This window comes from Thamnophis sirtalis, unplaced genomic scaffold (assembly GCF_051295495.1).
Source record: "Thamnophis sirtalis isolate CommonGarterSnake01/CBP01778 unplaced genomic scaffold, rThaSir2_p1.2 scaffold_4, whole genome shotgun sequence".
NCBI lineage: Eukaryota > Metazoa > Chordata > Lepidosauria > Squamata > Natricidae > Thamnophis > Thamnophis sirtalis.
Genome location: NW_028261384.1, coordinates 127,039,056 through 127,063,120, shown reverse-complemented (window position 1 = coordinate 127,063,120; position 24,065 = coordinate 127,039,056). Strand labels below are relative to the sequence as shown.

General features: G+C 43.2%; 1 protein-coding gene across 1 annotated transcript; it reads left to right on the top strand.

Annotated features, from left to right (window-relative positions):
- The first annotated feature begins 7,080 nt into the window (after positions 1-7,080).
- LOC106549308 (leukotriene B4 receptor 1) lies at positions 7,081-21,738 on the top strand. The gene is made up of 2 exons (XM_014066923.2): positions 7,081-7,262; positions 20,456-21,738. The coding sequence occupies exon 2, from the start codon at positions 20,489-20,491 to the stop codon at positions 21,581-21,583; it is 1,095 nt and encodes a 364-aa protein (XP_013922398.2). The 5' UTR covers positions 7,081-7,262; positions 20,456-20,488; the 3' UTR covers positions 21,584-21,738.
- Positions 21,739-24,065: the final 2,327 nt, after the last annotated feature.

Genomic DNA, 24,065 nt, shown 5'->3' with positions numbered 1-24,065 from the left:
TCTCCCTCTCTCCCTCCCTCCCTCCCTCCCTCCCTCCCTCCCTCCCTCCCTCCCTCCCTCCCTCCCTCTCTCTCTCTCTCTCTCTCTCTCTCTCTCTCTCTCTCTCTCTCTCTCTCTCTCTATATATATATATATATATATATATATATATATATATATATATATATATATATATATATATATAAAATCTATCTATACACACATACACATATATACACATATACACACACATACATACACACACACACACACACACACACATATGTGTCAGTCTTGTAAAATTATTTTTGACTATCATTCTAATACATACGTATATAGTATTCCAGGTTTACTTAGCATAATTTTTTCATATTCCGACTCCCAGCTCCTGCTTCTAGCCATTGATAAAATCTGTTCCATATGTCATAATATTCTGTCTCTCCTTTGTCTTTTATTTCTAATGTTAACCTATCCATTTCTGCGCTGACTAATATCTTCCTCGTTATCTCCTTTTCTGAAAGGGTGTTTTCGCTTCTCCATTGCTGCACATACACCACGATCACTGCGGTCAGGGTGTGTAGTATTAAGTATATTGTCCCTTTGCTATAGCCTTCTGTTATAATACCTAATAGAAATAATTCTGGTTTGAATTCTATACGCCCAGTCATTTTTTCTAGCCACATATGAATTTGTAACCAACATTTTCATGCTTTTTTTTTTACAAATCCACCATATATGGTAGTATGTGCCTGGTGTTTATTTGCATTTCCAACAATTTGGGGATATGTTGCTAAACATTTTAGCCAATCTTGCTACCTGTTCTACAGAAGATTCTTATCCTTTCATGACACATCAAATTGTCTGAGAGTTCAAAACCAGCAGCCTTCAACTTTCAGCCTTGCGAAAGTTGAAGGATGAGGCAAACCCTGATCCTGGAACTCTTGGCATCATCTTGTTTTGCGAAACAACAAAGGTGGGGGGCAGGTAGCTCTATGAACCCAATTTGAAGTGATGCCATCATAGCAAAGCTTTGCGCAACCCTACCTCATTCTGCCTAATTATGGAAAGAGATGCTCACAGATTTTATGAATGCATTCAGATTGCCCCTCACACCCAAACACACCCTTTCTAATTTGTCAACTTGCTTAGATTTTACAGATGTCCCTTTAAAAACTCAGGAAATCCTGCTTAGACTTGTAGCTTAGAGAAGGCTAATTACATGAGGTTGGAACAAAGAAAAAAAAACCCATCTGTTCCAAACTGGAAAGAAAGATGCCGGAAATGACATGGAAGCTGATTATAAATAAATAATCTGTTTATTGGTGAATAGAACCAGCACACACGCACAATGTGGGTGTGCTGGGACAGCTGACAAAATGGAGTTGAGAATGGGTGGGTTTTTATACCTTCTTGATTCCTATGGGGTCATATTAAGGGTCATAGCTGGCTCTATAAGAGAAATGTAAATCCTACATGTTTCTCTGAGCTAATCTTGTCAATCTTTGGCTTGCCTAATTGTGTTGCTTATCTGGAGTCTCTGTCTGATCCAGTATTTCTGAATAGATGGTGTGATTTATTCTTGCCCTCTTCTTTTTTTTAAAAAAATCAATTCTCTGGTCTGGCTTAGGATCCCCCCCCCATTTTTTTATTTTTTAATATAATAATTCCGTCTTCAATTAAACAGGGTGTCATCTGGGTACAAATATCTTTCTAACATAATAATCAACATTTACAACAATGTTCATTAAATTAGCATTAATTCCATAATATTAAGATGATAATGTTAAACTTTATAATCATAATATTTGCTTCTCTCTCTTAACATCTCTTCTTTATTTTCTTTTGTTTCCTAGTTTCTAACTTCCATGCTTGTTATCTAACCATTGATAAAATAAAATAAGTCCCATGTCATATAATACCCAGTTTGTTCTTTCTCCTTAATTGCTAGTGTTAGTCTATTCATTTCTGCACATTCTAACATTTTCCTGATCACACTCTCATCTGTCGGGATCTTGTCACTTTTTCAATTTTGTGCAAATACAATTCTAGCTTCAGTTCATATGTGAATAATTAAACATGCATTCCCCTTTCTGTAATTTTCAGGTTAAAATCCCCAGCAGGAATATTTCTGGTTATAAATCAATATGCTGCTTTATCATTTTTTCCAGCTATGTATATATTTTTGACCAGTATTTTTTTTTGCTTTTGAGCATGTCCACCACATATGATAATATGACCACTTCCAATGGTGGCACTTCCAGCATTTAGCTGACTTACCTTTAAACATCTTTGCCAACCTCACTGGCTCAATAGCCTAGGATTTTCTAATGGGTCCCTGTTGTGGTCCAGCAGGTGCCGTTGGAGCTGTCACCAGAATCCGACAGTGAGGGGTCCTCTGAGTCGGCTCTGGAGGAGGTGAACCCTGGACAGGGTTCCAACTCCGAGCAGGGTGCTGAGATGCTGATTGGCCACCAGGAAGCACCTGAGCCTTGGACCAGTGGGAAGGAGACAAGGGAGAGTGAGCCGGAGGCCAGTAGTGAGTTGTTCCTAGATGCACACCATCGAAGAGCTACTAGGCATCAGGAACAATTGTGCAATTACAGGAGGTGATTGTACTCAGCTGATGGTCATTAGGCTCCTCTCTAGACTATATAAGGAGCTGTCAGACCCTTTGACCAATGAGATTGAATCTCTGTTCCTGCCGGAACAGAGGACCTTGGTGGAAACCATTATAACAGTTGCTAATATCTAACAAACCTGTCTTATTTTCGCAAAAACACGGTAGCTTACTGAGCCAAATATGGTTAATCATTCCCACTACCAGTTGAGATTTCCTCCCACTTAACTGGTCTTAAGGAGATCTGGAAAAATTCAAAGACAACCAAGCCATGACCATTAATGTTGATGTTTGTTTCTGAACCCAAGCCTCAGAGCTGAACTAGCAGCTGTGTAGCAGTAGTAGCAACTGAGGAAATTACTTTTCTGTTGTGGCCAGCAGGATCCATTTGAGCTGCACCTGGAGAGAGCCAGGCATCAAGTCAAGGTCCAGATGAACCATAGGAATCTAGAGTTCCTGACAATGGCTCGCAGGTTAAACCAGCGCCAGATCCGGTGGTCTTTGTTCTTTGCCTGGTTCAAATTCAGAGTGACCTACATTCCAAGTGCACAAAATCAAAGGGTGGATGCCCTGTCCTGGAAACTGAAGTACTCTGACACTACAGACTCACTTCCCCTGACAGTTTTGCCCATCAAATCCTTCACTGCAGTTTATGAGCTCATGGACTTACGGTCACAGATACGGGATGCGCAGCAGTGCGATGAGTGGGTGGAGCAACAGAGGGCAGAGGTAGGGCTGGCCTCCCCATGGACCTTCAACAATGATCTCTTGAGGTACTGGGACCAGCTCTATGTGTCCGTGGGCCCCCTCCGGGGACTTATTCTCTCCCAGTGTCATGACAATCTGGCGGTGGGACATTTTGGCCTTTTCAAGACTTTGAACCTGGTCTCCTGTAGTTTCTGGTGGCCCCGCTTGCGACACGACTTACAGATGTACGTCACCTTTTGTGTACAGTGTCGGCAGGCCATGTCAGCGATGGGAGCTCCTCCAGGCCTGCTTCAGCCATTGCTGACCCCGTACAGACCCTGGGGAGCCATGTCCATGGACTTTCTTATGGAACTGCCTCTGTCTTCAGGGTTTACCATGGTCCTCTTGGTGGTGGACATGCTCACAAAGATGGTACATTTCATCCCATGTCAGAGATTGCTGACAGCCCGTGCCACCACCCACATGTTGATCCAGCACGTCTTCTGGCTGCACGGCCTACCCGATTGGATCGTGTCAGACTGTGGGACGCAATTCACGGCCCAGTTCTTGAAAGGACTGATGGAGGCTCTGGACGTCCAGGTTTGCTTGTCCTTGGCGCACCATCCCAAACCGATGGGGGGGATGGAGAAGGTGATTGGAGCACTACCTGCACTGCTTCGTGAATCAGCAGAACTGGGCAGACAACCTGGCTGTGGCAGAGTTTGCATTTAGCAATTCGCAGCATACCTCCACACAAATGACACCCTTCATGGCTAATGTCAGGTATTACCCTCACTTCTTCCCTCTTACCCCAGTCGAGTCCCCGGTCCCCTTAGCGCATGACTTCCTCTCAGAGCTCAAGGCAGTCCACCAAGTGGTGCGCTGCTATCTGAATCAAGCGAAGGAGGACTACAAGAGGGTGGCAGATAGGTCTCGGTGTGCGCTGCCAGAGTTGGCTGTGGGAGATCACATGTGGCTGTCCACATGGCATCTTCCGTCCCACCAGCCAGCTAAGAAATTGGACCACTGGTATCTTGGGCCATTCCCCATGGAGGCTGTCATTAACCTGGTGGCCTATTGCCTGACCCTGCCATGCGAGTGCACCTGGTGTTCCATCATTCGTTCCTGATCCCTGAGCAGTCAGCTTGTCCTCTCCGCCAACCGTCTCCGCCCCAGCCATGACTGCATGAGGTGGAGACGCAGCTCCTGCATGAAGTGGGCTGGATCTGAAGCTTGAGATGGCTAAAGGGACATTTCCAATACTTGGTGGACTGGAAGAATGACGGGTCAGATGGGGGGGACTTGGGTCCATGCAACTGCACAATATCCCTCGAGGACGCACCCTGAGCATCAGACCCGGGGGAAGGGCCATGCCGTGAGGGATAGTGTTGTGGCCCAGCAGGATCCGTTTGAGCTGCTGATGGACTCAGATAGCGAGGAACCCTGTGAGCCTGTTATGGAAGATGTGGAGGACCCTGGGCAGGGTTCAGACTCAGAGCAGGGACCAGAGAGGTTGGTTGGCCACCAGGAGGCGCCTGAGGCATGGATCAGTGGAGAAGATCAAAGGCAGTTTGTGCCTGACGCCAGGCAAAGGAGGGCGGAGAAACGTAAGCAGCAGCTCAGGAGGCAGACTCATAAGAGATAATCAAGCCCAGGTGGTTGTTGCTTGGCCCCTCCCAAGAGAGTATATGTGAGAAAATGGGAGGGGTCCTTTTGCAGGACACATCCATTCATAACAGTCTTGAGGAACTCTTATCTGGTCTGTTTTGTATTTTCGTTCTGTTTGGTTTGGGTTGCTGCCAACCCTTCTTGCATGAGAGTGTTGTTTGGGCTTTCAGCCAATGGAGTTGTAATTCCTGTGATTAAGCTTGTGTCTGTGTTATTCACAGGCCGGAGGGGGGTGGGTGTCAGAACACTTTTCTATCCATGTTTGTTAGTTACCCAAATAGTAACTGGGTGATTTTGAATTATGGTCTTACAAGGGTACAACTATCAACATACAGTGTTTCTTAACTTTGGCAACTTTAAGACTTTAAGTTCAACTCTCAGAATTCCTCAGCAGGTTATGGATGAAAGACACTGTCCTAAATTAATTGGTCTTGTAAAAAGTCAGCGCCTACCCCTCCTAGAAGAATGAAATATTTTGAGAAATATTTAAAAAGGGCAGAATGTTATATTTTCCCAAAAGGAGAAATGGAAAAAAAATGTCTTTAGAGGCAGAAGGCATCCCCCACTTTTCTTAATAGCCCACAGCAGATGTCAGCACTTAAGAGGAAAAGAGCTTATTGAAAGAGGAAGATAAGTATTTAGGTAGCTCTATTCATAGGCAATGCAAATACTGCAGGCAAAAATCCATTCAAGACAGGCTATTTTGAAACTCCCTGCAGCAAAGTTTGAACAAAGGCAGAATGGTAGGATTAGAAGCAGCTCCCTCGCCCAAGATCCAACACAGGACAAAAGCCATTAAGACACAATAGGAATTTCCCAACATGCTTTCAGAACTCAAGCTCCTTCATTGCACCATCCATCCCAGAGCAGTCCAAACTTCACCTGGGAGCTCAGATAAATAATAAGTCAGAGACTGACCAGATTAGCTCACACAAACATTTATGATTTACATTTCTTCTTTTGCCTATAGAGCCAGTTATGACCCCTACATAACCCCTACATGATCCCATACGAATCTGACAACAGCCAATAGAATACATGTTCTTGCATAGGAATAGGAAGCTCAAGTGCAAAGGCCAAACAAGGTATAAAAACCTTCCACACTCAACTCCATTTTGTCAGCTGCCAGGAACCACAAACTCATGTGGTTCTGCTTCATCAATAAACCATCTTTCCAATAAGTCTCCATGTTTCCACTGTCTTTCTCCCAGCTTGGAACTGAACAAGATGGATATTTCTTCCCACAGACTGTCACTGCACAAATCCTATGCAATGCTGGTTGAGAAATACAAAAAGAAAAACTTGCTTGAGGGTAAACTTTTAAAAGAGGGGGATGCCAAAAAAAATGTGTTTCTGCCCTCATTCTGGCCCTACCATTAGGTGTTAAGCAGATGAGTTTGGAAGAAAATTTTGTTTTCGTTGTTTTCTTATTCGGTTTTATTTGTCTGTTTCTTTTCCCCCAGCCAGCCATAAACACCAACATTTTCAATTGAAGGGGAAGTTCGCAACTTTTTTTGATTTCATTTTCTGTGGAGTTTCTGCATCCCTCCTGGATATTTCGACAGTGCCTGCATCTCCACCCACCCACCACAGATCCTGTGAACAGCTGCAAAACATATTTTGAAGCTTTAGTGTGGCTAACCAATGCAAAGGATTGTCTCCAGGACAGGAAGTGAATCAGCTACGATGTGACATAATACCAGTAGAGGGAGCTAATTAATCAATCAGAATAGAGCTGGAAGAGAGGTCTTGGAGGTCTTCTAACCCAACCCCTTGCTCAAGCTTGAGACCTTATTTGGGACAAGTGGGTGCCCAGTCTTTTCTTAGAAACCTCCAGTGATGAAGCATCTACAACTTCTGAAGGCAAGCCCTTCATGGCAGGGAACCAGATTATCTTAGAAACTGTCTCACTGCCAGTGTTATCAGCCCACCACACTTGATCTGGTAAAAGGAGTCTACTGAGGGCCTGATTAATCATGCTCGCCCCACCTGCCCACCCAATGCTTGCCGCACCCATCCCATCTGTATATATGTTGCCTTTTCCACGCAGCCCAGCTAATCACCTAAACCCAGTCTGAACATCTGACTGACTGTGCAAATGATGATGATGATGATGATGATGATGATGATGATGATGATGATGATGTTGTGAGGCACCAGCTTGATGTAATTGTGGGAAGATGAGAGGCATGGTGGTGCAGTAGTTAGAGTGCAGTACTACAGGCTACTTCTGCTGATCACCCACTGCCAGCAATTTGGCAGATCGAATCTCACCAGGCTCAAGGTTGGCTCAGACCTCCATCCTTCCGAGGTGGGTAAAATGAGGACTCAGATTGTTGGGGACAATGGGCTGACTCTGTAAACTGCTTAGAGAGGACTGAAAAACACTATGAAGCAGTATATGAAGCAGTGTTATTGCTATTGCTATGCCAGATGTTCAAATGTTAATCTACACTGAACAGGTCTCATCAGAGATGTCAGACAAAGAGTGTCTCTCCCATAAAAAGGTAAACCTTAAATTACAGAAGCCCACATTGGTTTGGCCCTTGCCTAGGTCAACATGGACCATGCAAGGAGTTTGAGTTGCTGGATATTTGGTGAAAAATAGGATACAGGACTCAGCAACCAGGACCAGTAGCTCTAGAACTACTGGAAGAAAATGTATTTTACCTGTTGCAAATACAGATAGTCTTCAAGTTACAAGAACAATTGAGCCCCAAATTTATGCTGTTAAGTGGAACATTTGTTATGTGAATTTTGCCCTTTTTTATAAGCTTCTTTGTCTAAGTGAATTACTGCAGTTGTTAAGTTAGTAATATGATTATTAAGTGAATCTGAACTCCCCATTGACTTTGGTTGTTGCAAAAGGAGATCATGTGATGCTGAGACATCAACCATCATGAATATGAATTGGTTGCCAAGCATCTGAATTTTGGTCATGTGACCCTGGGGATGTTGCGATGGTTGTAAGTGTGAAAAATGGCCATAAGTCACTTTTTTTCACTGCTGTTTTAACTTTGAACGGTCACTAAATGAACTGCTGTAAGTTGAGAACTGTTTGTATACAGAGACAGAAAACAAAGAAGCAATGATCTGTTATTAAAGATCAAGACCATCAAGAAGAGGGTCACCTAAACACCATCAGCATTGACAAATTCACCATGAGTCAATTGCAAAAGGCAGCTTTACTTGGAACAGCTTACATCCTGCAAGGATACCTCTGACATTTTATTTTATTTCATTTCATTTCATGTGCAAGATAAACAGGTATAAGTAGAAAAATGGACATGAATAAGGGAAATGAGTACAAATATATGGGGAAAGTAGGACGGGGACGGTAGGGACGCTGGTGCGCTTATGCACACCCCCTTCACGGACCTCTTAAGAATGCGGTGAGGTCCATAGTAGACAGTTTAAGGTTGAAGCTGTGGAGGTTTGAGGATGTAACAATGGAATCAGGTAGAGCATTCCAAGCATTGACCACTCTGTTGCTGAAGTCATATTTTCTGCAATCAAGTTTGGAGCAGTTTATCTTGAGTTTGTATTGATTGTTTGCCCGTGTATTATTGAGTTTGAAGCTGAATTAGTCATTGACATGTAGGACATTGTAGCTGATAATTTGTGTAGTAAGCTTAGGTCAGACTGTAAGTGGCGTAGTTCCAGGTCAGTGGTGGGTTTCAAAAAATTTTGGAACCTCTTCTGTAGGTGTGGCCTACTTTCTGGGTCCACTGGTGGAACCACTTCTAACCGGTTTGGTAGATTTGATGAACCGGTTCTACTGAACTGGTGCGAACTGGTAGGAACCCACCTCTGTTTCAGGTTGTCCAAGGCCAAAATTTCAAGTCTGGTGGCATAAGGGATTCTATTGTGAGCAGAGGAGTGGAGTATTCTTCTCGTGAAATACTTCTGGACCCGGTAAAGATTCTCAGCCATCCAGGTCATGGTTGTCCCAAGGGTGCTTTTTCTGGAGGAAACTGGAGTTCTGGAGGCAACAAGAAGTCCAGTTGCCTTCAGAAAATGCACCCTTGGGACAACCATGACCTCCTGAATGACTGAGAATCTCTACAGACTTTTAGCTATACAATTTGTGATTAACACCTTATGAATGGTGTGGGGTTAGGAATGGATTTTCAGGGAAAATTTGCAGACTACAGGAATCAGGAGCATTACTCAGGTGACCCTGAGGACACAGATAAACTTCCAAGTGTTTCAACAAGCCCCTAAGAATGCAAATGACCAGCTGTCTGCAAGGAATATATATCCTTCTTTTTCCACTGTCCTGTCAGAGTTGAAGAAGCTTCTTGGATGAGAAGCAAAACGACTTCAAAGAAAGAACAAGAAGTCCAGTTGACTCCAGAAAAAGCACCTTTGGAATCTACATCTGCCTGTTTCTGGTCTTTGGAAAGGACTCAATAGGTGGATAAAAATGTCAAATTCAGTCTTAAACATCTGGCTGACTATGCAATGAACCATAATAGTAAAGCAATCCCAGAGCAATTAGTTGATTATCTGTTTTAGATTCTTAGAAACCACAAAGATGGGTTTTTCTCCATGAAAGCAGAGTACTCTTGATGTACATTTTTAAAGAGGGAAGTAAAGTAAAGAGTGTTGGCAGGAATAGCCAACAATCCAGAAGATAGGCTTAAGATACAGAAGGATCTTGACAAACTTGAACATTGGGCACTATCTAATAAAATGAAATTCAATTGTGAAAAGAGTAAGGTTCTACATTTAGGCAACAAAAACGAAATGCACAGGTACAGTATAGGTGGTACCTTGTTCAACAGTAGTAACTGTGAAAGGGATCTTAGAGTCCTAGTGGACAACCATTTCAGTATGAGCCAGCAGTGTGCAGCAGCTGCCAAAAAAGCCAACACAGTTTTAGGTTGCATAAACAGAGGGATAGAATCAAGATCACATGAAATGTTAATACCACTTTATAATGCCTTGGTAATGCCACACTTGGAATACTGCATCCAGTTTTGGTCCCCATGATGTAGAAAAGATGTGGAGATTCTAGAAAGAGTGCAGAGAAGAGCAACAAAGATGATTAGGGGGTTGGAGGCAAAAACATGAAGAATGATTGCAGGAACTGGGTATAGTTTAATTAAAAGAATGACTAAGGGTGACATGACAGCAGTGTTCCAATATCTCAGGGGTTGCCACAAAGAAGAGGGAGTCAAGCTATCCTCCAAAGCACCTGAGGATAGGACAAGAAGTAATGGGTGGGAACTAATCAAGGAGAGAAACAACTTAGAACTAAGGAGAAATTCCCTGACAATTAGAAAATTAATCAGTGGAACAGCTTGCCTCCAGAAGTTGTAAATGCTCCAACACTGGAAGTTTTTAAGAAGATGTTGGATAACCATTTGTCTGAAGTGGTGTAGGGTTTCCTGCCTAAGCAGGGGGGTGGAGTAGAAGACCTCCAAGGTCCCTTCCAACTCTGTTAGTCTATTCTATTCTATTCTATTCTATTCTATTCTAAATCTCTGTGAATATGTATTTGTACAGCTGTACACTCTGTTAAGGGTTTAAAACAAAATGGGGAAAAAGGAAAAAAAACAACAACCAGGCAGCTTGAATTCATAAACTCCAGAAGCCAAAAAGTACAAGAAAGAATGCAACATCAGTGCACATGAGCACCCACAATCACTCATGCGCACGCACGCACGTGCACACACACACACACACACACACACACACACACACACACACATCAACCCCAATAGCTGACTTTATCTATAATAACTCATCATTTTTAAAAAGAAATCTCTTACCCAACTTTTTTGAGAGTTGCTATCACTTCCTTTTTAAGTTAGTGGAAGGTGCTATGACCAAAAAAAGAAATTGAGCAAAGAAAAGGAGAAAAAAAAACACCTCCCCAAAGGATAAGACAGAGAGAGAGAGAGTGGGAGGGAGGGGGAGGGAGAGAGAGAGAGAGAGAAAGAGAGAGAGAGGGAGAGGCTGTTCTGAAGACAGAAGCAAGAGCTTGAAAGAAGAGCTGAGAAAGAAAATTGAAGGGTAAGCATGCTATTCTCATCTCAATATAAAGAAGTTGTGTGAGACGAGCTAGATTGTGCACAGAGCTTCTGAAGGCTGCTTAGCCATGCTTAGTTGAAGAAGGGTTTTATTTTATTTAGCTTGTCACCTATGTGGAAGATAGCAGAAATAAGAATAAACACGAATAAGAACACACAGAATGTGGGATGTCAAGGAATGCTGTTCCTCGGGGAGGAGTGTTGTGTTACGAATAAATCATGGTAGCGTTTACAGCTTATCCTTCTTTCCAGTTTCCCATAATGGTCTGTGACTTCTCTCATTTGACCCCATGACAACTTTATGAGATAAATCAGTCCAGGGCAATAGTGAAAGTCTTTGTGAATTACCTAGTGAGGAAAACTGTTTATCCCCTGCAATTTCCCACCGCTTCCACATTTTGTACGGTCAGGTTCCTAGAGCTGAGATTTTTGAGGGGAAAATGGGCAGATTCAGATTTATTTGACCTCACAGCTTCACAGTTTGCTCAGCTGGTGACTTCAACTATGTATTTATTGCTGTTGTTGTTGTTGTTGTGATGATGATGATGATGTTTGGTAGGTAAAAGAGCATGTTTGTTAGATCTCCAATGTAGAAAAGTTGAGAGACAACATTTGTTAGGGGTTGAATGTAAAGAGATATCCCCTCCGCTTCTTTCTTTTCCTGAGGTGATCTCTGTTTTTGAAAAGCTGTTCATGAGAAAGCCTCTTCCAATTTTCTGGAAAATGGGGCGCTTCCTTTGCCTATAATAATCATGTCATAATTAGGGCAGTTTTGCAAAACACATCTTTCTGCTTTTGTTCTGATTTGGCTTTCTCTGTGGGGATAATTGGTTTAATCTGCATAAATGGGCATGTGAGAGAGAGAAATGGGTCTCCAAATTTTGATTGTTGATTTCAGATAAGGAGTCTGCAGATTCCGCAAACCATAATCTTAGAAGAGATGTTTTCCTTTCACAGATCAGCAAAAAAATTAACCTTGTGGCATTTTCTTAGCTCATTATTACTTTCTAACATCATCTTTCCTGCATGACAGATATTAACTTAAGATATTGGACATGCATTGGCCCTAATCATCCTCTGTTTTTTGATTAATGCCTTCAGAGGCGGGCAGGCAGGGAAAGGGAAGGGAAATGGAGGTAAGGAAGGGAGGAAAGAAGGAAAGAAGGAAAGAAGAAAAGAGAAAGGAAGGAAGGAAGGAAAGGAAGAAAGGAAGAAAGAAAGAAAGAAAGAAAGAAAGAAAGAAAGAAAGAAAGAAAGAAAGAAAGAAAGAAAGAAAGAAAGAAAGCCGGTCAGGGTAAGCTTAGCAATGGTCTTCATTTTCTTTCCTTTAAATAAAAGATGGCAGAGTTTAAGGAACTTAATAACACCAAAAGCTCGCTGTCTATCTTAAACCTTGCACATTCAGCTCTAGATTTGTGTAACATGTTGTTGTTGTTGCCAATTCTTATGCATTAACTATGATTCAGACAACCTGCAGATACAGTTAATCCTCGATTTATAGCCACTTGGGGCTGGAACTTCTGCCGCTATCATTAAATGTATCATGGCTGTGACCATGCTCAATTTTATAACTTTTTTTGCCATTAAGTGAGTCATGCAGCTTTTTAGTGAATCAGGTCTCCCCATAGAATTTGCTTGTTGGAAGTCAGTGGAGAAGGTCGCAAGCGGCAATCACATGATCTCAGGACACTGTAACAGTAATAAAATATATTGTTGTTGGCAAGTGCCAGTTGGTACACCATGACAGACATAAGTATAAGGACAGTCAGAAGAAGTATTTTTTTCAGCAGCACCAGAAAAGTAAGAACAGTTCAGAATCAACTGTCAAGGACTGTACTTCAGGGTACAGCTTTAGGCAGCTAAAAAAGCCAATGCAATCCTTGACTGCATATCAAGGTCACATAACGTCCTAGTTTCGCTTTACAAAGGATACTGCATCCAGTTCTGGTCACCACAATATAAAAAAGATGTTGAGGCTCTGGGAAAAGTGCAGAGAAGAGCAACAAGGATGATTAGAGTGCCTCAGGCTAAAACATAGATGAAGAACAGTTGCAGAAATTGGGTATGTCTAATCTAGTGAAAAGAAGGACTAGAGAGGACATGATAACAGCGTTCCAATATTTGAGGGGTTTCTACAAAGATGAAGGAGTCAAACTATTTTCCAAAGGACCAAGAGGCAAGGCAAGAAACAACAGATGGAAACTAACCAAGGAGAGAAGCAACCTAGAACTAAGGATTACGTTCCTAATCAACCAATGGAATAGCTTGCATTCAGAAGTTATGGATGCTCCATCACAGGAGGGTTTCAAAAAGAGACTGGACAACCATTTGTCTGAAATGGTAAAGGATCTCCTACCTGAACAGGGGTTGGACTAGAGGACTTTCAAGGTCCTTTCCAACTCTATGTTCTATGGTCTGAGCCTTCAGCAACCTATGGTGGGGAGCATACTGAAAAGCCACACACAATTTGGAAATATGTGGTTAGCTTCCCCTAATGCTCATGGGAGCAACTGAAGGTTGTGAAAATACAAGATACCCAGATGTCAGGAAATTGAAATAATGCCTTTTTCTTGCCCTGTACAAAAGTAACTGTGAAGAAACATAGGCCATTCAAGTCCTAAATGTGCTTTTTTTTTTCAAGAAGCAACTGCACTTTCTGGTCTTCCTTTGAAAGTAATATCTCTGAAGACATTTTGCTTCTCATCTAAGAAGTTCCTTCAGCTCTGACTGGATGGTGGAGAATGGAAAGATTTATACTCCTTGAAGACAGCTGGTCATTTGCATTCTTTTTAGTCAGTTATTAAGGCTATTTGGAGGTTTATCTGGGTCCAACACAGTCCTTTCAACAGTTCCAAGAAGGCTCCACACCCATTTGCACTACTCAGGTGACCCTGAGGACATAAATAAACCTCCAGGTGGACTTAACAAAAGACTTCACTAAAAGAATGCAAATGACCAGCTCTCTGCAAGGAGTATAAATCTTTCCATTCTCCATTATTCAGTCAAAGTTGAAGAAGCCTCTTGGATTATCTTCATAGACATAGGCAGTGGTGAGATTCAAATAATTTAATAACCAGTTCTCTGCCCTAATGATTTCTTCCAACAATCAGTTCACCAGACTTCTCAGAAAGTTAACAACTGGTTCTCTCAAAGTGGTGCAAACTGGCTGAATCTCACCACTGGACATAGGTCATTAAAATTGAGCATTTGCACTCCAGCAGTTTAATTGGGGGGGGGTATCACCCAATGCACATACTTACTTACTTGGTCAACTGCGGTGATGAATATTTCTCTGTGGATGCTGTTTCAAAAGGGCAGCCCTACCAGATGGGATAACAGAAGAGAAACTATTGCTCTAGTTTTGGTTTCTGGTTCTTCAGAATATTGTTTCCCCCCCCCCACTTTTTTTTTTCCTGGGCAAGTGGACACATTCCTAAATGAACAGCAGAGTAGAACTTTTCCTGGTGTTCTTGGAGCCTCAGAGACATTTTTGAAAAAGAAAGTTATGCTGAAGGTTGGCACTATGCTACCATTTGAAGTTTACCTAATTAGAATTTAGAATAACAGAGTTGGAAGGGGTCTTGGAGGTTTTCTAGTCGAGTCCCCTGCTTAGGCAGGAAACCCTACACCACTTCAGACAAATGGTTGTCCAACATCTTCTTTAAAACTTCCAGTCCTGGAGCATTCACAACTTCTGGAGGCAAATTGCTCCACTGTTTAATTGTTCTGTCAGGAAATTTCTCCTTAGTTCTAGGTTGCTTCTCTCCTTGATTAGTTTCCACCCATTGCTTCTTGTCCTACCCTTTTAAATAATCTTAGCTTGTGTTTCCCCACCTTAGCAACTTTAAGACTAATGGACCAACTACCAAAATTCCTCAGCCAGCATAATCTAATCTGGTGGGGGACCAGTGAAGGTTATTCTTACATAAGCTTTGATTATATGAGGATTTTGGACTCCATTGGTTGCCAACAAAGAGGCACACTTTTGGGTATCCTTTCACTGATAATAAGTAGTTGTCCAGATATACGCAGATGAGTTGTTGCTTATCACTTGGGTTATGTGGAGAACATGACCCAATTGGAAATGGAGAACAATCTGTTCCATCAATATTAAACCACAATAAGGTACAAACCCAAAAAATGTGTATGCCCTAAAAAAATGCAGTTCCTGTTATTCTAACCTTGACTGAAAGGAAAGGAGGTATCATCATTTTTCTGGAAATCACACAAAATCATAACATTTCCTTCCACTTCGATTTACCTGCTTCATGTAAGGAAGCAAATGAGATAAGGATAGGTGGAGGGAGAGGGAAGGAAGGAGAGAAAAGAAAGAAAGAGAAAGAGAGATAGTGAGAGAGAAAGAGGAGAGAGAGAAATAAAAAGGGAGTGAGGGAGAGAGAGAAAATGAGAGAGAGAGAGAGAGAGAGAGAGAGAGAGAGAGAAGGAAAGAAGGAAAGAAAGTCACCCTAAGAAGCAATTTCATATCCAAAGTCTACTTCCCATTATTTCCACACCATTAAATTGTTGCCCCATTTGTGTAACAACTTGTGTAACTTTGTGTAATTTGTGTAACAACGGCAAAGGAAATTGCTCCACCAGCATAGGAGAACTAGAAGTTTGTGTACTTTTAGCTCACAGTGATGTTGGGTGCCACTGTTTATCCTTAAAACGCTAAACTTCAACTGGGATGGGAAGCCTACCCATAGGGAAAAATCTTCTGATAGGGTGCAATGGAAACAAAGAACAAAAACAGGTTGCCGTGTCATACAACTAGATCAAAACCAGTTATATTAGAAGAGTTGAGCAAAAGATTTCTGTATTGTTCAGTATTCAGGACTGAAGCTGGGACGATAGCAGGGGTAGGCTGCTACAGGTTTGCCCAGGTTCTGGAGAACCTGTAGCTAACATTTTGGCCAGTCTGAGAACCTCCAAATCCCATCCCTGGCTGGCCCCTCCTACCACTCCACGCCCCTCCCCACTCCTCCCAGGAGTTTCCACACAGCCCATTTTGGATGCAAGGTCTGCGTGGAGGCTCAGGGAGGGGGAAAATGGGCCGCCTGGAATGGGTCTATTTCCAGCCTCCGGAGCAATTCCAAAATTTAGGGGAGGCAGTTTTCGCCCTCCCAGAGGCTCGAGGAAAACCTCTGGAGCCTGGGGAGGGCAAAAATGCCCCCCCTCCGCCATGGTGCAAGAGGTAGACTAGGCCACACCCATCATGGCCACGCCCAGCAACCGGGCAGAGAACCCATTGCTGAAATTTTTGAAGCCTATCCCTGGACGGTAGACTGAGATGGGGGTGGGGGGGACACTTTACAAGAAGTGAACAGCATATCACCATCTTGCTGTCCATAGAACTATAAGTAGTCCACACTTATGAACACAATTGGGATTGGAACCCCTGTCACTAAGCAATGCAATCCTTAAGTGAGTTGCACCTGATTTTATGATCTTTTTTGCTGTAGTCATTAAGCGAGCCCAGTTTCGTCCTTTGATTTTACTTGTCAGAAGCCCCTGGGAAAGGGTGGAAAAGGGAAACATGTGATACCAGGACGCTGCAACTACTGTAAATAAAGTTTTTTCCCAAGCACTTGAATTTTGGCTATGCGAGGATGCTTTAAATCAAGTGTGTCCAACTGGTGGCCTGTGGGCCAGATGCGTCACACACAGGCCATCCTCCCCCCCCCAAGCCTCTTGAAGGAAAAAAACCGTTGTGATATGTCACGTAACAGCAATGTGACACCGCAAGTTTGACACAGGTGCAAAGACTGGTTGTAGGTCACTTTTTTTCAGCACCACTATCAATTTCTAGAACTTACTCAATTCTGACTGACTCTGGGACTCGGACTCTTTGTATATCTTAGCCTTCAGTCCCCTAATAATCTTTGTTGCTCTTCTCTGCACTCTTTCTAGAGTCTCCACATCAGGGCTGGGTTTCAACCGGTTCGCACCGGTCCCTGCGATCCGGTTGGTCGCCGAACCCGGAAGTAAGTAACTTCCGGGAACGGCGAAGCCCCCCCCGCGCCCGCACACCCGCGCCCGCACACCCGCGCCCGCTCCTTACCCGTTTTTTTTGAATTTCGCGCTTTCCACGCATGCGCAGAACGTTTTTACTCTCCTCCAGGAGCAGCTGGAGCATCGCGCAGACGCTAATACGCATATGCGCGCCAGGTGCGTGCACGCATGTGCTGCGTGCGTGCGCGAGGACGCCGCTGTGTGCACGCGCGCGCCGTGTGCGTGCGTGAGGACGCCGCCGGCCTCGTTCCAACCGATCCGGTTGGAACAGGGCGAGAAACCCACCCCTGCTCCACATCTTTTTTTTCTTCATAAAATGATGAGCAGAACTGATGCAGTATTCCAAGTGTGGTCTTACTAAGGCTTTGTAAAACAGTACTACAACTTCATGTAATCTTGATTTTATCCCTCTATTAACGCAGCCTAGTACTGCATTGCCTTATTTGGCTGCTGCTGCACATTGTTGTCTCATATTCAGGTGATTGTCCACTAGGTAATTACAATTACAACATATTCCCATGGTGGCAAACCTATGGCCTCTTTGAGGGCATGCTAGCTGTCACCCCAATTCAACTCAACTTTGCATGCACTTCCCACCAGCCAGCTGGTCTCCTGGTCTCTGACGTGTGTGCATGAGTGTGTATACGTGTGTGTGTGTGTGTGTGTGTGTCTGTGTCTGTGTGTGTGCAAGGGGGACATGTGTGCATGTGTGTGGGGTGGGGGCATGTGAGGGTGAGCACATGCATGGGGATGGGGCACATGCATGGGGGGGTACATTGCGTTTTGGGGGTTTGGGCACTTTGTGCACTTCGTCCAGAAAAGGTTAGTCTTCACTGACATATTCCATCTAGTAGCTTTATAAGAATAATGAAGGTAGGATGTAAATACATAAATAAATAAATTCCCCCAGGGTAACTGTTGATGAAAATGTAGCATCCACTATTTGTATGTAATTTGTTTTGCAAAGATGCAAACTTCTGGACTTGGAGACTACTGTTCATGCTGCTAAAAATAAAACCCAAACAATACAGCTTATTTCTGAAAAGAATATTTTTGCTTTAAGATCCGTTCAATTAAACCAGATTGCAAACTTGGATAGTTGTAACTCCGGAACAATCAGTAGGATTCGATGTTTATACCTACTGTGACATTTATCCCTACAAATATCTCAGCACCCAATCTCACCTTGTCCAGGAGTAAACTTAGAACTTGCTTTTAGCTTACCAAACTTTCTTTTTTACTTTTTGTTTTTTCCCCCCAATATGGTTCTTCTTAGCAATATTGAGCATGAAATCAATTTTAATTTCCCTTGATGAAGTCCCTCTCTCTTTGTGGGAAATTAACATGGTAACCCTTAACACGAGAGTCTGTGCCCAGCATCTGATAAGCCTATAAAACACATCAAGAAGAGATATGACTCACAACAAATTACCTTACTCATTATGAACTATTAGATGCAGGAAAGTTAAATTGTTGTGTCTCTCTTTCTTCACCAGGGGTGGGATTAAGCCAATTTGGACCGGTTCCGGTGAACCAGATGCGAATTTTGCATTTGGTTCAATGAACCAGTTGTTGCAGGTACTGGCTAACCCTCCCCTCCTAGGAGTCTTCACGTGGCATGTTCATCATGCCTCATAAGTACAAGGGCCACGTGGATGTTCTGGGAGGGTGAAAAATGGGCATACTGGAAGTTCTGGAAGTCCAGAAATGGGCCCATTTCCAGCTTCTGGAAGGCCTCCGGAGCCAGGGGGAGATTGTTTTCACCCGCCTGGAGATTCGGAAAAAGCTTCCGGAGCCTGGTGAGAGCAAAAAACAGGCCTACTGGAAGTTCTGGAAGTTTAGAAACTGGCCCGTTTCCAGCTTCCAAAGATTCTCCAGAGCCCTGGGAGATCATTTTCACCCTCCTGGAGTCTCAAGGAAAGCCTCAGGAGCCTGGTTGTTACAATTTTTCAATCCCACCCCTGTTCTTCACTAAATATTGGCCAGCCAGATTTTTGTTCAGCTTAGGTTTGGTAGGCCTGTCTCAGGAGCCTCCTTATACTTGGAGTTGCCCCTGACTATTCACTCTTACATAAGATATCCTTGAAGTTTCAGGGGGGAAAGAATCATAGAAGTCCTACCACATTCAAACAAAAGCCGAATGCTATTGGACAATAAAACAGAGCACTATAATTGGGCACAAGAAGGAACCTTAATTTCTGGGTGGGTGGGATGGTTTTGTTTCTTTTCCCAGTTCTTCCTCTAGCTAGGTTTTGAGACACTTCATTAGGCCATTTGGCAATCCTCCCAACACAGGCCTCTTTTCAATGTTTATTTTAACGTTTAATTTGTTTATTGGAATTTGTCAAACAAAAATGAGAACAAGTATAAGAGAATAAAATACAATGACAGGGATGATAGGCACGCTAATGCACTTATGCACAGCCCAGAGGTGGTATTCCGCCAGCTCAGATCCATTTGCCTGAATCGGTAGCGGAAGTCACAGGTGGCCCCACCCATCCACCTCGGATCTATGCCATCCCATTTAGGCACTTTGTTGAAGCCAAAGCGCATGCATGGAAGGCTCAGTGCATGCGTGGACAGGGCGTGCTTACATTTGCTAACTGGTATGGAAGGTAAGTGAATAGCACCACTGGCACGCCCTCTCTACTGACCACTTAAGTATGAAATAAGGTCCATGGAAGTCAATTTGTGACTGAACTGTGAAAATTTGTAGCTGAGACAACTGAATGTTCTTGGCCCAAAAATTATCATCGTAAGGACTGAATTACAGTCAGTTGTTGACAAGCTAAGAACTATGTGGCTTTTAAGATGGAGGAAAAGAGTGGTACCTGTTGTGACCAGCAGGAGCCGTTGGAGCTGCCACCAGACTCTGACAGGGAGGGGCCCTAAGAGTTGGCCCTGGAGGATGTGGAGGACCCTGGACAGGGTTCCAACTCCGAGCAGGGCGCAGAGAGACTGGTTGGCCACCAGGTGGCGCCTGAGCCTTGGATCATTGGGGAGGAGACAAGGGAGCGTGATCCAGAAACCAACAGTGAGTTGTTCCGGGATGCACGCCGGCGAAGGGCTACTCAGCGTCAAGAACAACTACGTAATTACAGGAGGTAATTACACTCAGCTGATGGCCATTAGGCTCCTCTCCAGACTATAAAACAGACTGCTTATCCCACACCCTTCTTGCAGAAGTCAATGCTTTGACTAAAGAGAAAGAAACTTGGCAGGCTGGATTGCTGGCAGAGTTTGTCTGAATTGCTGCCAAGGTTTGTTGGCCTTGCTGCCAAGGTCCTTATCTGTTTGTTTAATTGGCTTTCAGCCACCAAGAGTCTGGTCTTGTTATTAAAGGACATTCTCATTAAGTGTGTCTCAACTTACATTACTGGACAGAGGAGGGGGTCAGAACAGTACCTAGGATTCTAACAATGTTTTCTGCTTCTCTTCTTTTTTTTTTTCACAGTGCCTACTCCACCTTCTGACATCCAAAGGGACCATGGCTAGTTGTATTGAAACCCCAAATATTACTTCCAATTCTACCCGTCCTACCAATCCTTTGGCAGGAGCATCAATAGGCATAGGGGTGCTATCGCTTGCCTTCATCGTGGGATTCCCTGGCAATGCCTTCGTAGCGTGGACGGCCATCTGCTGGGTTCACAAGCGGACGGTCACCTGTCTCCTCATTCTCCATTTAGCCATTGCTGACCTAGCGGTGCTCCTCACAGCCCCTCTCTTCCTGCGATTCCTAAGTGCCAAGAAATGGGAGATGGGTCAGGCCGTTTGCCAAATCTGCTACTACATCTGTGGGGTCAGCATGTACACCAGTGTTTACCTCATTGCTCTCATGAGCCTTGACCGTTGCCTGGCAGTTTCCAAACCTTTCGTCTCGCAGAAAATCCGCACCAGGCGCACCATCCGGCTTTTGGTGTTGGCGATTTGGGTGATGAGTTTTTTCTTAGCTGCGCCTTCTCTCGTGTACCGGAAAGTGGTTACTCGCAACAACACGGAGTACTGCATATTGTGTCACCAAGAAAACAAGGAGTTGGTCTTCCACAACCTCTTCGAAACCATCACTGGGTTTCTGCTGCCTTTTGCCATTGTCGTCTACAGCTATGGAATGATCAGCCAACGACTCAAGGAGACGCGCTTCCGTCAGAAACGCCGGACCAGCCGACTCATTAGCCTCATTGTGATTGCCTTTGCCCTTTTCTGGCTTCCTTACCATATTGTCAACCTTTTAGATGTGATTGGCCTGTGGAGCGGCTCGGTAAAGGTTACAAAAGCAGGGAAGATGGCTAGGCCCATTTTGGTGGCTCTTGCGTTCTTCAGCAGCAGTGTCAACCCCATCCTTTACACGTTCAGTGGTGGCTCCTTAATCCGATCATCTGGTATTGGTTTCATGGCCAAACTCTTTGAAGGAACAGCCTCGGAGGTGTCCAGCGTAAAACATGGTACCTTCCGCGACCGAGATCTCAAGACAGAACCCTTAAATAATGGGAAGCCGGACTCCTTAACTATGTCTACTAACCCAACAGAGAGTAGCTCACCTCAAGAAGCTGGAAGAAGATTGAAGCTGCTTTCTTCAACTTGAAACAACAGACAAGGGTGGACATTCAGATTTTTTTTTGCCAGTTATTTTTAAGGTCTTCTGAAGTGCTATAGAAATGTTGTTTCTTACTTTTCTCTATATCTTCTTCAATTATATTTTGTACAAGGTAGGCAGTTTCATTTCTTACTCATTTGGTTCTGCAACACGGATTGCAATTCCTTAATTTCAGGGATTAAATATGAGGGTTGTTTTTTTAAAAATCTGTCATCATATTAAAATATTATGTTTAGGAGGGATTCCAAGGATTGTTGCAAGAATGGTGAAAATCTCTCTGAATGTGTGAAAAGATGGATTGATGACTTTATGTTCATTAAGCACTAACCTTTAGAGACCATGAAACTTGCATAGAGTCTGTCCTCGCCCTAATTCTACATCTAAAATCAGAGCATGGTTTGCCCAATTTCAGTTTTAGACAAACACAAACCCTTGTTTCTTCTTTTTTCCACTTTCAAAACAATTGACATAACTTTTGTGGAACACTTCCCTCCCTGTTTTTAAGCATTAGTTTGCAATTGTCTTGAGAGAAGAAAAATGTGCTTAATGCTTTGTTTACCATTGATATTCTCTCTTGAAACCTTCCCTCTTTGATCTTCTATTTAACTACTTCTGTTAATATTTTTGTTAGTATTATTGAAGTGTTTTGTTGCCCTGGATCTTATTATTTCATATCTCTCTCCCCCCCCTCTCTCTCCCTCTCTCTCTCATCTCTCTCATCTCTCATCTATCTATCTATCTATCTATCTATCTATCTATCTATCTATCTATCTATCTATCTACGCGGTGGTTCAGTGGCTAAGACGCTGAGCTTGTCGATCAGAAAAGTTGGCAGTTCAGCTGTTCGAATCCCTAGCGCTGTGTAATGGAGTGAGCTCCCATTACTTTTCCAAGCTTCTGCCAACCTAGCAGTTCGAAAGCATGTAAAAATACAAGCAAAAAATAGTGACCACCTTTGGTGGGAAGGTAACAGCATTCCATATACCTTCGACATTTAGTCATGTCGGCCACCTGACCAGGGAGACATCTTCAGACAGTGCTGACTCTTCAGCTTTGAAGTGGAGATGGGCACCACCCCCTAGAGTTGGCAACAACTAGCACATATGTGCATGGGAAACCTTTATCTCCACCTACCTACCTACCTACCTACCTACCTACCTACCTACCTATCTATATATCTATCTATCTATCTCTATATTTCAAGAGAAAGAGGGATCATAAAGAGCTTAAGTCCTGAAATCTGCAAAAAAAAATGTACCCCTCTAAGTGGTCAATCTGAAAAGTTAATGCTCAAACATTTTGAACTGTATTTCATAGCTGCATTACAATAAAAAGACATTTATTATATATAATTAGCACCTGGCCATAGAGTTACATACAAGGGCAAGTATTTAAAATATAGGATGGTAGTTGAAAATGCATACATTTGAAATTTGGGTGGCATTCATTGTGCAACACTGCAGCAGGATCTTATGGTGGACTATCAACATACAAACATTTTGTTTGCTTGTTGGGACTATGATTAAAAGACATTTTGCTAAAAGCTAATTGAAAGTTTTGAAGTGGAAAGGCAGAAGACCAAAACATTGCAAAACAGATTAATTTGTGATCTACCATCCTTCCATGTCCTAAATTACAGGTAGTCCTCAAATTATTGGAATCAGAATTTCAGTACTATTGTAATTTGGTTGCTAAATGAATGGTTGTATGCTGAGGACTGCCTGTCTTTTCTTCAAGGAGGGGTGGAGGGAGGCTGTCTCTTAAACAGCCCTAAAACATGACACAACTTACCATCTAGTTTTGTTATCTTGTTCTTTTCTTGGTAGCAAGCTTTGGGACAGCCCCTACTCCCTGAATCGAAATAATCAGCTTATTTACTCCTTCAAGGAGGTCAATGATGCTTTTGGGATTGGATAAAAGTAAAGGTTCCCTTCACACACATGTGCTAGTCCCCTGACCCTAGGGAATGGTGCTCATCTCCGTTTTAAAGCCGAAGAGGCAGCACTGTCCGAAGACATCTCAGTGGTCATATGGCTGGCCAATGCTAAAGGTGAAACTGAACTGCCAACCTTCTGATCCACAAGCTCAGTGTCTTAGCTACTAAGCCACCATGTCCCCACCTGGAATTGGATAGTAGTTTGATTTCACAAAAACATTTCAGAATACTAAGAGGTACTGAAACAAAACTCTTGAAAGCAGCTGCATCTTTCCCCAGGTTCCCATGACCACTGCATGAGACAAGACACAGCTGCATTCAAGAGCTGCAGTTAGGGCCTATCTTTCCCTTCCTGTGCATTGGAAAACATACTTTTCAAATTACAGGTAGTCCTTGACTTACAACATTTCATTTAGTGACTGTTCCCCAGTGTCTTGTGATCAAAATTCAGATGCTTGGCAACTGATTTGTATTTATGATGATTGCAACAACCTGGTCCCCTTTTCAGGCCATCTGACCAGCAGAGTCAATCAG